The following is a 12,506-nucleotide window of genomic DNA, read 5'->3' as shown; positions in this document are numbered from 1 at the left end:
TTGTCAGTGGATAAACGATGAGCTGAGATAAGATTTTTGGTGGCACCGGGTACATGCAATATATTTTTGAGATGAAGATCACGAGTGGGGGTTTGAACAGTGGATTGACCAATATGACAAATTTCCATACCTTCCCCGTTTGCAGTATGGACTTGCTCGTTGCCGTTGTACTTATTGCGGACGGTCAACTTGTCGAGCTCGCTGGTGATGTGGTCCGTGGCCCCCGTGTCCAGGTACCAGTTTGTGTCCACTCCATAGGACGAGGTGGTGGCCGAGCCTGCACTTTTCTCATTCTTGGTGAAGGAGATGTCGAAGCGGCGGTAGCACTCGACGACGGTGTGGTTTGGCTTCTTGCAAATCTGGCAAACAACCTCAGGGAGATCGTTGCCTCCTCCATTGCCGTTGCCACGGCCTCCATTGCCGCGGCCACCGCCTCCATTGCCACGGCCTCCATTGCCATGGCCTCCTCCGTTTCCACGGCCTCCACGGCCGCCTCCGCGACCAAAACCACCACGGCCACGAGACACGGCGTTGGCCGAGGATTGAGAGTACTGATTTCCCCCTTCAAACATGGCAAGACGCTTTTCAAAACCAATCAGCTGAGAATAAAGTTCAGCTACCTTGATGGGCTCAGTCCTCGCAGCGCAGATGGACGAGACGAAGGAGATGTAGTCGAAGTCGAGTCCGGCGAGGATGTAGGAGACCATGTCGTCATCGTCGAGCGGCTTCCCTGCTGAAGCCATCTCGTCGCCTAGCGCTTTCATGCGCCCGATGTACTCGGCGATGGTCGCGGTGCCCTTTTTGGTGGTGGAGAGGGTGATCCGCGTGTTGACGATGTTGGCCTGCGTCTGGGAGAGAAACATCTCTCTGATCGCGGTCCATGCCGCGGCGGCCTTGGTGCAGTGGGCGACTTGGATCATCACAGGAGCAGAGATTGAATTGAGGATGAAGCTGAGCACCTGGGAGTCTTGCGCCAACGCGGTGAGATGTTCCGGATTCGGCACATCTGTGGGCTTGCCGTCCTTGTCGACAAGCTTGGGTTCCGAGAACAGGTGATCGGGGTTGAGGTGGTCGATCAGTCAGGCTCCGCGGATGGTAGCTAAGGCCTGTGCGCGCCACACTAGGTAGTTGCCGCGGTGGAGCTTTTCAGCGATGGGAATGAGGGCATATGGAGCGGCGGCGGCGGCGGAGCTAGAGCTGGCCATGGCTACTAGGTTTGATGCGAGCTGCTAGGTTTGGATGCGGTAGAGGAACTAGGCTCTGATACCATGAAAGATTGCATGGAAGCGTATGCCCTTGAGCAGAGACACGTAGGTGTTATATAGGCAATGCAGATTACATCATGCGGCAGTTAGGTTGTGGATTGATCCTCAAGAAAACTATACAAGAGATAAGGATAAACCCTAACTACCTAACCACCTAGATTACAACGCACGCAGTCTACCTACCTCTCTACGGTATACGGTTTACAATACCGTATACCTTGTACATGACTCTTTCTAACACTGCCCCCTGGAAACAAACCCAACAAACTTTTGCTTTCATCTCATAAACAAACCAACATCTTCAAGGCAGACTCTTAAACCACTCGCATCCGTCCGGACCGTGCGGTCTGGATGTGTTTTGCCGTCCAATGCTGTCATTTTGACTGTCGGTATCTGCCTGGTTGATTTTGTTTCTTGATGACTTTGTACGTACGTAAATTTGCCAGCCACAAGCTGATGCGGAACCAAAGGGGGAGCTATGAGACAGAGTACTCCAAAAATCTCATGTTCTATCTGCAAGTGTGCATTGTTTGGCTTTCTTCTTCAGCTCTGTTTTTGTGCGCAGTACAGGACGCTTGTACTTCCATCCCATAATTTCAGAATCTCAGAAGATGCTTTAAGATGAAAATTCAGCTTGTTTGCCCGGGCTCATCTACACCCGGAAAAATAATAATAAAAAACCGACTTTTTTTGGGTGCAGAATCCTCAAAGGCATGATGTTCATGCAAAAATTCGGGTGTTTGGGCATTGGAGGAGCTGCAAAATTTCGGGGTGTTTGAACATTCGAGGAGCTCCTGACAAAAAAGTCAAAATCAGATGTGAGCAGTGTTATTTTCAAAAGTTTCTCAGACACCCGAAATTTATCTTTTTCATCACGAGCTCCTCGAATACCCAAACTTCACCAAATTTTGCACGGACAACACACACATAAGCATCTTGCATCACGGAATAATTTACATTTTTTTGCTATTTCAAACGTTTTCACTGTTCACATCCGGCCTCATCTGAGCCCGGGTGCAGAATAGCCGCATCCATACAATTACATCCATTCCATTGTGCTGGTTTTTTTTTTTTTGAACTTTGAAATTGCAATGGTTTTTTTTTACTTTGAAATTACAGAGTAGTTAGTTGTTGTTTTTTTGAGGTCAGAGTAGTTAGTTGTTAGGCTCAGAGGAAGCAGAATGGGAAGGCCCAATCCCTGGTGGGCAAAGGAGAGCACTGACATGTGGGCCCACCTGCCAGTGCCAGCCAACTTACGAACGTACCAAAGGCGGCAAGTTAGCGGGTTCTGGGCCTCGGTCCGGCCACTAAACTGAAGTGAGAGCCCGAATCCACAAACCCATTTCTCTTCCTTCCTGAGGAAGGAGCCACTCTTCCCATTCGAGGAATATAAAACCGACCCAACCAACTCCCAACGAAGCGGCGCGCTCCCGAGGAAGCGGAGGAGGGCCCGGCCGCAATTTCACAAAGTTCCGGGGAGGATGCCGATAGAGATGCCGCGGGGGCTCCCCTTCGCCGTGGACACGTGGGGCCCCTCCTCCCGCCGCCGGCGCCACCGCTTCCTCACCCACGCGCACCGGGACCACCTCGTCGGCGCCGCCGGGGCCGGCCCCGGAGGAGGAGGGGGCGCCCTCTACGCCACCCGCCTCACCTTGTCCCTCGCCCTCCGCCACTTCCCCCAGGTACCTTAGCCTGTGATACCCTCTCCCAGAGAGCCGCGGTGAATTTCCGGTGAATTGAGATTTCTCGCGCGGTGCGGTCGTGTTGCAGCTGGACCAAGGGGAGTTTGTGGAGGTCGAGGTGGGGAGGACGTTCAAGGTGGACGACCCCGCTGGCGCCTTCTCCGTCACCGCGTACGATGCCAACCACTGCCCTGGTAACGCTCCTTGCTTGCTCTGCTTATCTTGTTACAGCAGTCTTTATGATTGAACTTGCTAGTGCATAGATCAATCCTACTACTCCAAATGCGCCGTACCTAAGATTGAGCTTGGTAGTGCATAAATCAATCCTGCTTTCATTTCTGAAACTGATAAACAGTCAGGTGTCAATTTCTGAAATGCGTACCTAAGATTGAAGTTGCTAGTGCATATATCAATCCTGCTTTCATTTCTGAAACTGATGAACAGACAGCTCCCAAGTTCTGAAATGCATCGTACCTAAGATTGGACTTGCTAGTGCATAAATCAATCATGCTTTCATCTCTGAAACTGATGATCAGTCAGCTCCCAAGATCTGAAATGCATCGAACCTATGATTGAACTTGCTAGTTGCTAGTGCATAAATCAATCCTGCTTTCATTTCTGAAACTGATAAACAGTCAGCTCCCAAGTTCTGAAATGCAAAATGAAACACCACATCATCAAGCTAGCCCATCCCGGTGTAGCATCGCCCCTGGCAGCTACTGGGAGATCTAAGCAGGCTTTCAACGTTTTTAGACGCACAACAGTAGCATAATAGCTGGGCCAAAAGAGCACCACAAAAACGAGATGCAGATGCAAAGCGTTTGCCTCAGAGTGTCTCCACGGACCACGGCCGACAATTCCCAGCTGCCTGACGCTCACCAGAAACACTCAGTTACGGCATTCCTCGGCAGCCATCAGCGCTGACCCCCGCCTCCGATTGAAGAACTGAGATGCCATTTGCAGAAATAAGCTTGCCCCTCGGCGCTGCATTGAGCGCACACCTGCTTTATGCCTTTATGTAATCCAGAGTAAAAGTTCAACCAATGAGCCGTTTTCGCTACAAGACTAGTTGGGTCATAAGGAAACACATTACGAAAGCAAGCTGCATTACGATATGTCCCAATCAACGAAATGAGAGCAGCTACCCTACAGCTAAGCGCCCCCTGTGAGACCCTTGCAAATTTAGCACCCAACCATATAAATTTGCTACTAAACTTTATCTCAATGTCAATATCCAAAGCACATTTTGGTGCACCCCAGGCATGTCTAACGATGGAACAATGCACACAAAAATGATATTATCTCCAACATTACAATTTACCAGCTGATATTTCCGTCCCCCCTTCCTGTCTTGCCACAACAGTTTCTATCTTGAAAAAAAATTAGATAATTCAAATGTAGACATGATCTAAGCAGTTATAATTTCCCCTTCATTGGAGAGAAACTTCCTCTGCGATGTGCCCAGTTTACCCTCTACCTTTTATTTATTTCTCTTCCAGTTACCATGTGTTGTCTTTTCTTGAGTAGGGGACCCCCTAGATATTTCATAGTCAGAACTGCCTCCACACAAGTAAAAATTCCATATACTGTTCCCTGTCCTGATTAGATTCTCCCAGACAACATATTTCACTCTTGTGAACATTTTTAAACCAGATAATTCAACCTCGAACAGAAACACTGTGTCATCAGTACATGGAAGCATGGCTAGAACTCATGTTACCAGATTTGGCACAACACCTCTAATCAAGTTTCCTTAACCCAAGCTCGAGCATATGTTTTGCTATATTAGTGATATCATAAAATGCGCCCTGGAAATTGGGAATTTGGCCTTTGGCACTAACTGTTGCCGTTCCCTCTGATTTCAGGGGCAGTTATGTTCTTGTTTGAGGGTGAATTCGGTAGCATACTGCACACGGGTGACTGCCGACTGACACCAGATTGTGCTCAGAACTTGCCACTGAAATACATAGCAAAGAAAGGGAAAGACAATGTTTGTCGTTTAGACTTCGTGTTCCTGGACTGCACATTTTCCAAATGCTTCCTCAAACTACCAAGCAAGGAGTTGGCAATCCAGCAGGTTATCCTCTGCTCTGAGATTTTAAATGTGCTTGTCATTGCCTGGGGGGCTGTAGTTATGACAACGGGGAAGTCACCATTTTGAAATGATTCAGTAAATGCAGGTTATAGCTTGTATATGGAAGCATCCGGATGCACCTTTTGTATATCTTGCTTGTGACCTTCTTGGTCACGAAGAGATCCTAGTTGAGGTGTCCAGGACGTTTGGATCGAAAATTTATGTTGACACGAGAAGGAATTCAGATTGTTTTAAAGCGCTGTCACTCACAGCCCCTGAGATCATCACTGATGATCCATCTTGTCGCTTTCAGGTGTGTTACTCGATGACATTCATTCTGTTTTAATTCACATACCGCTAACCTGTCTAAAGCTGTTATTGAAAACAATAATGCGAATTCTGTAACCAATTTTGAGTAGTAAAATGATTAATTCGTGTCACTGTTCTTATGTGTAGTCACAGAGTACTTCTTTTCTTTCTTTTTTTACTTTGTTAGCTCTAACTCTGTTAACTCAACAGATAGTTGGATTCAACCAATTCGTCTGATGTATATTGCATGTAAAGTAGGTACTTTTTTCTTTCTACTATCTTGGCTTTAACCATTTTTATTTCCACAGATAGTTGGATTCCACCATTTGTATGATAATGCAAGTAAAAAGCTTGAAGGGGCAAGGGCTAGTCTTCAGCCGGAGCCTTTATTCATCCGCCCCTCAACGCAGTGGTATGCCTGTGGTCGAAACCAGAAACCCAGCCTAACAGAAGCTCAGCAGGATGATTTTGGGATCTGGCATGTCTGTTTCTCCATTCACTCTTCTCGGGACGAGTTGGAGCAGGCGATGCAACTTCTTCAACCTCAATGGGTCATCTCAACAACTCCCCCATGCTTTGCCATGGAGCTGAGCTATGTGAAGAAACATTGTTTCAAGACTCGCTTGACAACTAATGATCCATTGTGGAAGATATTCAGGGATCCTCTTCAAAAGTCAGTAACCTCGCCCTCATCGGTGCTTGCTTCTTGCACGCAGCCAGATGAAGTTCTCTCAACTTTTGTTGATGATGATCATCCAACTTCTGCCAGTGAAGAATGCACAGATTTTGATGTCAGCACACTTGAACTGCAATTTGTGCCATCCCCTCCAGTTGAAGAACCAGATATTACATTGTTTGGAAGAGCAAGATTTGGTTCTCAAGCGATTGACATAATGAAAGAAGAGTTGTGCCACCAGTACATTGCTGCAGCTGAACAAACCAGATTTTGTGCACCGGAAGATTTGCTTCATGATAGCAGCCAAAATGTTGAAACATATTCTGGTATGGATTTGATCACAAAGCAAGCCCCAGCTTCCCAACAAGATTGTGGGGAAGCTGGAGATGTGGCCCCCTCCTGTCAGTGTGCCGAAGCTGGAGATGTGGCCCCTTCCTCTCAGTGTAAAGCACCACCCCCAACCATACCAGAAGCATTTGCAGTTCAACCTTTGCCTACTGTTGAACACAATATATCAGTAGTGTCTGATCAACCAGAAAAGTCTGACATTATAATAGAGCCAATATCTATAAGCACTACGGAAAGTTCAAGCCTTCGCATGGTCAGAAATGCAGAAGTAACAGAATGTCAAACGGACCACCTGTGTGTCATTGGATCATCGAAATCTTTGCATGCAAGTCTGAAGAGGCTGTACAGATCGAGGAATGTCCCTGTCCCGCATCCTCTCCCGTCTCTTGTTGGACTTTTGGAATCCACTAAACGGGTCAAAAGGCGACCTGGCTCTGATTATAGCTTGTTGAATTCACGGCACAGCCTACCTTGAAGATAAGATCGAGCTTATACCTTGCCTTCAATATGAGATATATTTTATAGCACATACGACAAATATAGACAAATATGGACCGTGAAGTATTCAGATTCTTGAGATTATAGTGTTGCCAACTAAATTACTTCAACGAATATATCTGGAGAGCATATGTGTGTTTGTATTTGATATATGGGTTTTGAAATGTTATGTTGTACATCAAGCTGTTGTAATTTCACAAGATTACTCTGTGAGATAAATAAAGGTTTTTCTTCTACCATTTTTTTGGTAGAAGCCTGTGGCCAAACTGCTGCCAACTACTCTATTGGTTATAAGAAAAATCTGGGTGGACTTTTGCAAGTATTTACATGATTGTATCGATAGACAGAAACCTGTGGCCAAACTGTGTATATATTACTGCATGTTCTAGTTCCCAAACAGACACATCATTGTACTTAGGAGTATGTTCTAGCAACATAAATAGATTTATACATGGAGCAGAGTCGACATGTCATGATTCTATCCCAGAATACGACAACACAACCAGTTGCTGCAGCAGCACAACATGGTTCACCCGGGCGATCTGCCAAACTCAATTATTCTGACAAGCAGACTCCTAAAATTAGATAAGATCAGCCAAGAACTCCTCCGTGGTCCACACCCTTTTTACAACCTCTGCACCAGAAGCTCCTAAAATACAGCAGTGCTAATGCAACCCAAGTCAGCGAGCTCGATCTATTGCCATGCGGAGGCGACGATGAGCGTTTTCTCTCCCCAGCCGAAGTGAAGTCCCCCATGGTCCTCCTCGAACTTGTACCTGTCGCAGTACGAGCTCAGCAGCGATCTTATTCCTCCGATGACGTTGCTGCTAAATGGGCACGGTGCGAATCCAGCCATCGTCATTCTCGCCCTCCATTTTCCGGCAACTTCGTACCTGGAGCATAAACAACTACACTGTCAGCTACATGGAGTTTGCAGTATGCATAGTTTGGAAAAACGGGAATAATTTGCATGGCTTATGAGTGGAGAGAAGCACTGGGAATTACCTCTCCACGCGATCAGGGCCTTCGCAAGCCAAGATGTTCACAATTTCCCGTGCAAGGCATTGCCTTTCCACATTCATTCTATCTGGACTTTCCCTTGGAAGTGTTGCGTCCAGTGAATCGAAAAGAGCGGAGTAGTAGTCATAGACCTCACGGAACCTGTGAAAGTCAGATGTTTCAGGTATTTTTAGGGGCTCAGCAGTGGGAAGAGAAGCACAAGAGTCGATACACAGAATCTACGAAGAAATAGTTACTATCTACAAAGGATTCGGAAAAACTATACAATCCAAAAAAAACCGTAATTACTGCCGCAATAGAATTGGATAATGAGATAACCAACCTTGTCTGAAATGGAGCAGTATTAGTATTAGCATCCTGCTCAACCAGGGTCACAAGCTTTGGTTGAAGGCCCTTCACCATACGAAGGAGCTGATCCCGTTCGTTCATGATCGAAACACTTTCATCAGGAAGGTGGTGCAGCTGGAATGCAAAATTCACAACTAGTGCTTCCCCGGGACGGCAATCTAGCATTGCAGGTGTGACATCCCCGATGTCAGCACCCACTGCCCTGAACTCAAAAGATATTCCGCAGTCCTCCGCAAGCTTCTCCAGGCGTTGCCCAATGACCTTCAGACCTCCAACAGTCCTCTGTACTGTCTCGTGATCATCCACACCAGTTATTCTCAAATGGCGTGGTTTGTTGGCATCATCTTTCATAAACTGCATCAGTGTAATATACTGGCTGCCTTGGTTGATGTCAAAGTCTATAATATGCATCCTTTCTTCGCCTTTGCAGGCTTCAAGTATGGCATAATTAGCAGCCATGAAACCAAATCGATAGCATGGACAGATCTCAAAGAGGATTTGCATTGCTGACAGCTGATACAGAGTTGGAGGGTCCTTGCATGTCAATGCCTTGTAGATGCCTGTCCCTGAAGCTACTATCCTTGCAGCAAGGCCCTCCACTAGATAAGCTGCAATCCTGTGAGAAGGGTCCCCTTGGATTGAGACCATCTGCCGGAGGTCCGTTATGATTGCCTGTGCTTCATCTACATTATATTCAGCTAATGCCGTAGCACAGTCAAAGAGCAACTGCTTTGGGGTCCGTGCTTCTCCGCTGTTGCTGCCTGCACAACTAATGCTTGATTCTGATTCTTTCGGAGAATTTGCAAGCAAGACATCCTTCATGGGATCGGCCCATTCATCACTGATGCAACCCGCCTGGGAAACTTCGAACAAGATGTCATCTCCATCATCAAGTAAAGCATGCTCCAGCTCTTGAAGCTTCAGCCTGATCTCATCATCGAACTCTACTTCAAGTCCAGAACTCTGATTATCTGATATAGACTGGGAGTTCTGTTGAGAGATATTGGAGCACACCGGTGAGTCTTTTGCTGCATCAGAGCAGGGTGTTAGTGAAGCTTGCTGGTTGTAAAAGGAGCTCTGGAATGCAGCAGATGGTGCTTCAGGGAAACCCATATGTCCATAGTCCTCGGAATTGAATGGTTCAGGGCCATAACGGAACAACTGCGTGTCAGAGCCAAATCTTCTTGCAGCAAAGTTTGAGTTGGGTGCGCCAAATTTATGTACATAAATATTATCCGCGTATGTCGTTGACGGGTCTACTCGCCCGACAAAAGACATAGCTCCTCTCAAGCACCTCCGGGCCTGCCAAGCTAAATATCCTGAGGCCTTCTTTCTTCAGAACCTCAGATTAAATCCAAACCCAATGCAATTTTCTTTGATGCCTACAATAAGACAAGGAAGGATCAGCAGCCTCTCTAAATAACAATGAGCTGAAATACATAGCGCTACTTGTTAACAGGAATACAGGATGCCATTTGATGATGTTGCTGTTGTTTTTTCAGTCTAGTAGATTCCCTGTTCATATACCTAACTTGTACTACAAACTAAGGTCATAGTCTCGTACCTAACAAGTAATCCAATCAGACTCACTAGTTAACTGATGGAGCTGGAATTCTGTACAGCATGTTGCAAATTATTTTTTATAGAACATTTAGCAGCTAGCAAGTGGAGTAGCTCGCTGGACATGGTAGACCACTAAATGCCAGAAAAATACTGCCTAACTTGCAACGAAGACTTGACCACCGATTGCCAGGTCTTAAAGAATACTAGGCGAGAATAATCACATCTACAAGTAGCTGATTTATAAATTTAGTATAATGTTAAGACTTAATACACAAGAAACGCGGAGACAAAATATCAGCCAAGCACAGCTCATTCGCACCACAAACGTTTTTTTGGTGTGAAAAATCCTAAATAACATGCTATGCTCGAGAAAGAAGAAGATAAATCTGCAAGTACTGAAGCCTGAACCAGGAAACTGCTCAAATCTATTGAGAATTTGAGATGCACAAAAACCCACAAATATTGGAAGTATTCATTCTTATCAGAGGACATGAGATGCCAATTGGCAAAAAAAAATCATGAACTATGCATCAAAGATCAAATAAGGTGTTCCCCTTCCCCTCTGAACATCACCATGGCAGCATGGCACCCGAGGGCCCAAGCAGGCCGGCTCTGCACGCAACCCGAAGAACCATAGCTTGACCCTACGCGACGAGGCCTTCCAAATAGCGCAGGCATGAACATACCAATCAAGAACTCCGACCAGACGAAACGGCCCCAAGAATATCCCGAAAGGGACAAGGACGCGCGCGCGGGCAAGAAATCGGAAGAGCAGCAGCAAACAGCAACGGCCTTGATTGGAGACAGACAAGGAGGCGGCGGGAAGTACTCACGGGGTGATTAGCCGGCCGGGCGGCGCGAGCAGGGAAGCGGAGACCGGACGGAGAGGGCGGGAGGCGGGACGGGAATGGAAGGAGATGGAGCGGGAGGGGGAGCGGGGGAGGAGGAAGAGGATGGGAAGAAGGAAAGGAATGGGTTGGGGTTGGGGGTTGGGTGGGTGGGTTGGTTGGTTCGGGGATAGGGAGTGGGGGCGCCAAAGTCCGAGATGTCATACGGTGGGACGCGGTCTGTGCGACGACCGGCGGCTCCCCCCGGGATCCTCTGCGCCGCCCACGGAGAACAGGCGGCGTCGTGTTTTCGGTCGCACGGGCTTTGGACGCGCGACTTTGGCGAGGCAGCTCTCCACGCCTCCGTCCATCGCGGTTATACCCGTGAGATAGGAGGTCAACGTGCGTGCCATTGCAAATGTTTTCAAGCGTCTGATTTCGTGTGCGTTGATTAGCATGGATGCATTCCACGGAAAGTTTGTCACCGCGGATCGTGAAGTCAACACTCACGCCTTGCTATCGACGGGTACATCAATCACCTACCCCCAGTCGACGTGTAGGAAACGTCAAACCTAGGGTTTTGATATCGGCTATGCCGGGATAGGATCGACGACTATCGGGAGCGGGGCCCATGCCGCCGAGCGAAACAACAATGGGCAGATTTCATAAGAGGGCCCGCATTCGTAGCACGGGAGCAGGGGTTGCGGATTCAATGATGCCGAAGGGTCCCGGGACGGAGTCTAATTGGGTCTCGCTTCATCAGATGTTTGGATGGTACGCATTTCTCAGTTCGGATGGTTTGTCCGTAAGGTTGTTTCTAGATGGATATGTAAATATACATGTTAGTGTCAACATCCTCATACATATTTTGATTTTGCGGAAGCCAAGTATATATAGGTTGTACCTCGCGGGCTATACTGCTCTTAGATCCAGATTAGGCTCATGCTTTGAGATTTCTATATATTTTTGTCACGTTTGTCTATCATATCTCATTTTCTTACCTTAATAAAATTAACTTTACCATGCCAACATGTCTAAAACAAGATCAGTATGGTTTGTATTCAACTATTACTTGTTCATCAACTCATTTTCATGTCTAACGTGCATGTAAATGGATGAGTAATGCAATACATTGGAGTAATTAGCAAAAACCATCAAAATTGCAGTTGGGGTCGCAAAAAAACGCCATTTTGGTACTTTCCACTAAAATCTATCGGTATTGTGCCTAAATTTTGCAAAAACACTAGTGTGGTGTAGCCCACCAGAGGTAAACAATCCGCATTGTTTTCTTGAATATTAGTTTATAATATATTGTTGTTGAGATTCTAGAGTGGTAGGTTTAGCACTAAATAGTCAAAGTCATTGTGGAAAATGAGAAAAAAAATACGTATGATTCATCATTTATTTCTTAATCAATGGAATGTGACACTATGACCCATTTGGCTATTTTGAACAAGTCATGTATTGGAAGGAAAGTTCCAAGGGAATACCCAATGTACTTAATTTGAGGTTGCTCCACGCCTCCGTCGCGGTTATACGTGTGTGTGGTAGGAGGTCAACGTGCGTGCCACTGCAAATGTTTCAAGCGTATGATTTCGTGCACATTGATTAGCATGGGTGCATCTCAAGGAAAGATTGTCACGGCGGATCATAAAGTCAACACTCACGCCTTGCTATCGACGAGAACATCACCTAATCCGCCCAGATGAAATGTACACGTCAAACATAGGGTTTTGATATCTGTTAGGCCGGGATAGGATCGACGACTATCAGGAGCGGGGCCCATGTTGCCAAGCGAAACAACAATTGGCAGATTTCATAAGAGGGGTCGGCCGCATTCGTAGCACAGGAGCAAGGGTTGTGGATTTCGTGGTGCCGAAAGGGTCCCAGAAGGAA

The 12,506-nt window shown here is 46.7% G+C and overlaps 2 protein-coding genes and 1 pseudogene across 2 annotated transcripts; 1 reads left to right on the top strand and 2 right to left on the bottom strand.

Annotated features, from left to right (window-relative positions):
* Positions 1-583: 583 nt before the first annotated feature.
* Positions 584-725, bottom strand: LOC119273843 (annotated as a pseudogene).
* A 1,969-nt stretch (positions 726-2,694) lies between these two features.
* Positions 2,695-7,091, top strand: LOC119269959 (5' exonuclease Apollo-like). The gene is made up of 5 exons (XM_037551906.1): positions 2,695-2,947; positions 3,036-3,141; positions 4,813-5,024; positions 5,128-5,334; positions 5,639-7,091. The coding sequence occupies exons 1-5, from the start codon at positions 2,747-2,749 to the stop codon at positions 6,827-6,829; spliced, it is 1,917 nt and encodes a 638-aa protein (XP_037407803.1). The 5' UTR covers positions 2,695-2,746; the 3' UTR covers positions 6,830-7,091.
* A 113-nt stretch (positions 7,092-7,204) lies between these two features.
* Positions 7,205-10,764, bottom strand: LOC119269960 (scarecrow-like protein 1). Its single transcript, XM_037551907.1, has 4 exons — positions 10,617-10,764; positions 8,195-9,602; positions 7,858-8,013; positions 7,205-7,745 (listed from the first exon to the last, which is right to left on the bottom strand). Exons 2-4 carry the CDS (start codon positions 9,496-9,498, stop codon positions 7,547-7,549), a joined length of 1,659 nt encoding a protein of 552 aa, XP_037407804.1. The 5' UTR covers positions 9,499-9,602; positions 10,617-10,764; the 3' UTR covers positions 7,205-7,546.
* Positions 10,765-12,506: the final 1,742 nt, after the last annotated feature.

Source organism: Triticum dicoccoides, chromosome 3A, assembly GCF_002162155.2.
Source record: "Triticum dicoccoides isolate Atlit2015 ecotype Zavitan chromosome 3A, WEW_v2.0, whole genome shotgun sequence".
Lineage (NCBI taxonomy): Eukaryota > Viridiplantae > Streptophyta > Magnoliopsida > Poales > Poaceae > Triticum > Triticum dicoccoides.
This window is presented reverse-complemented; position numbering and strand designations above follow the sequence as displayed.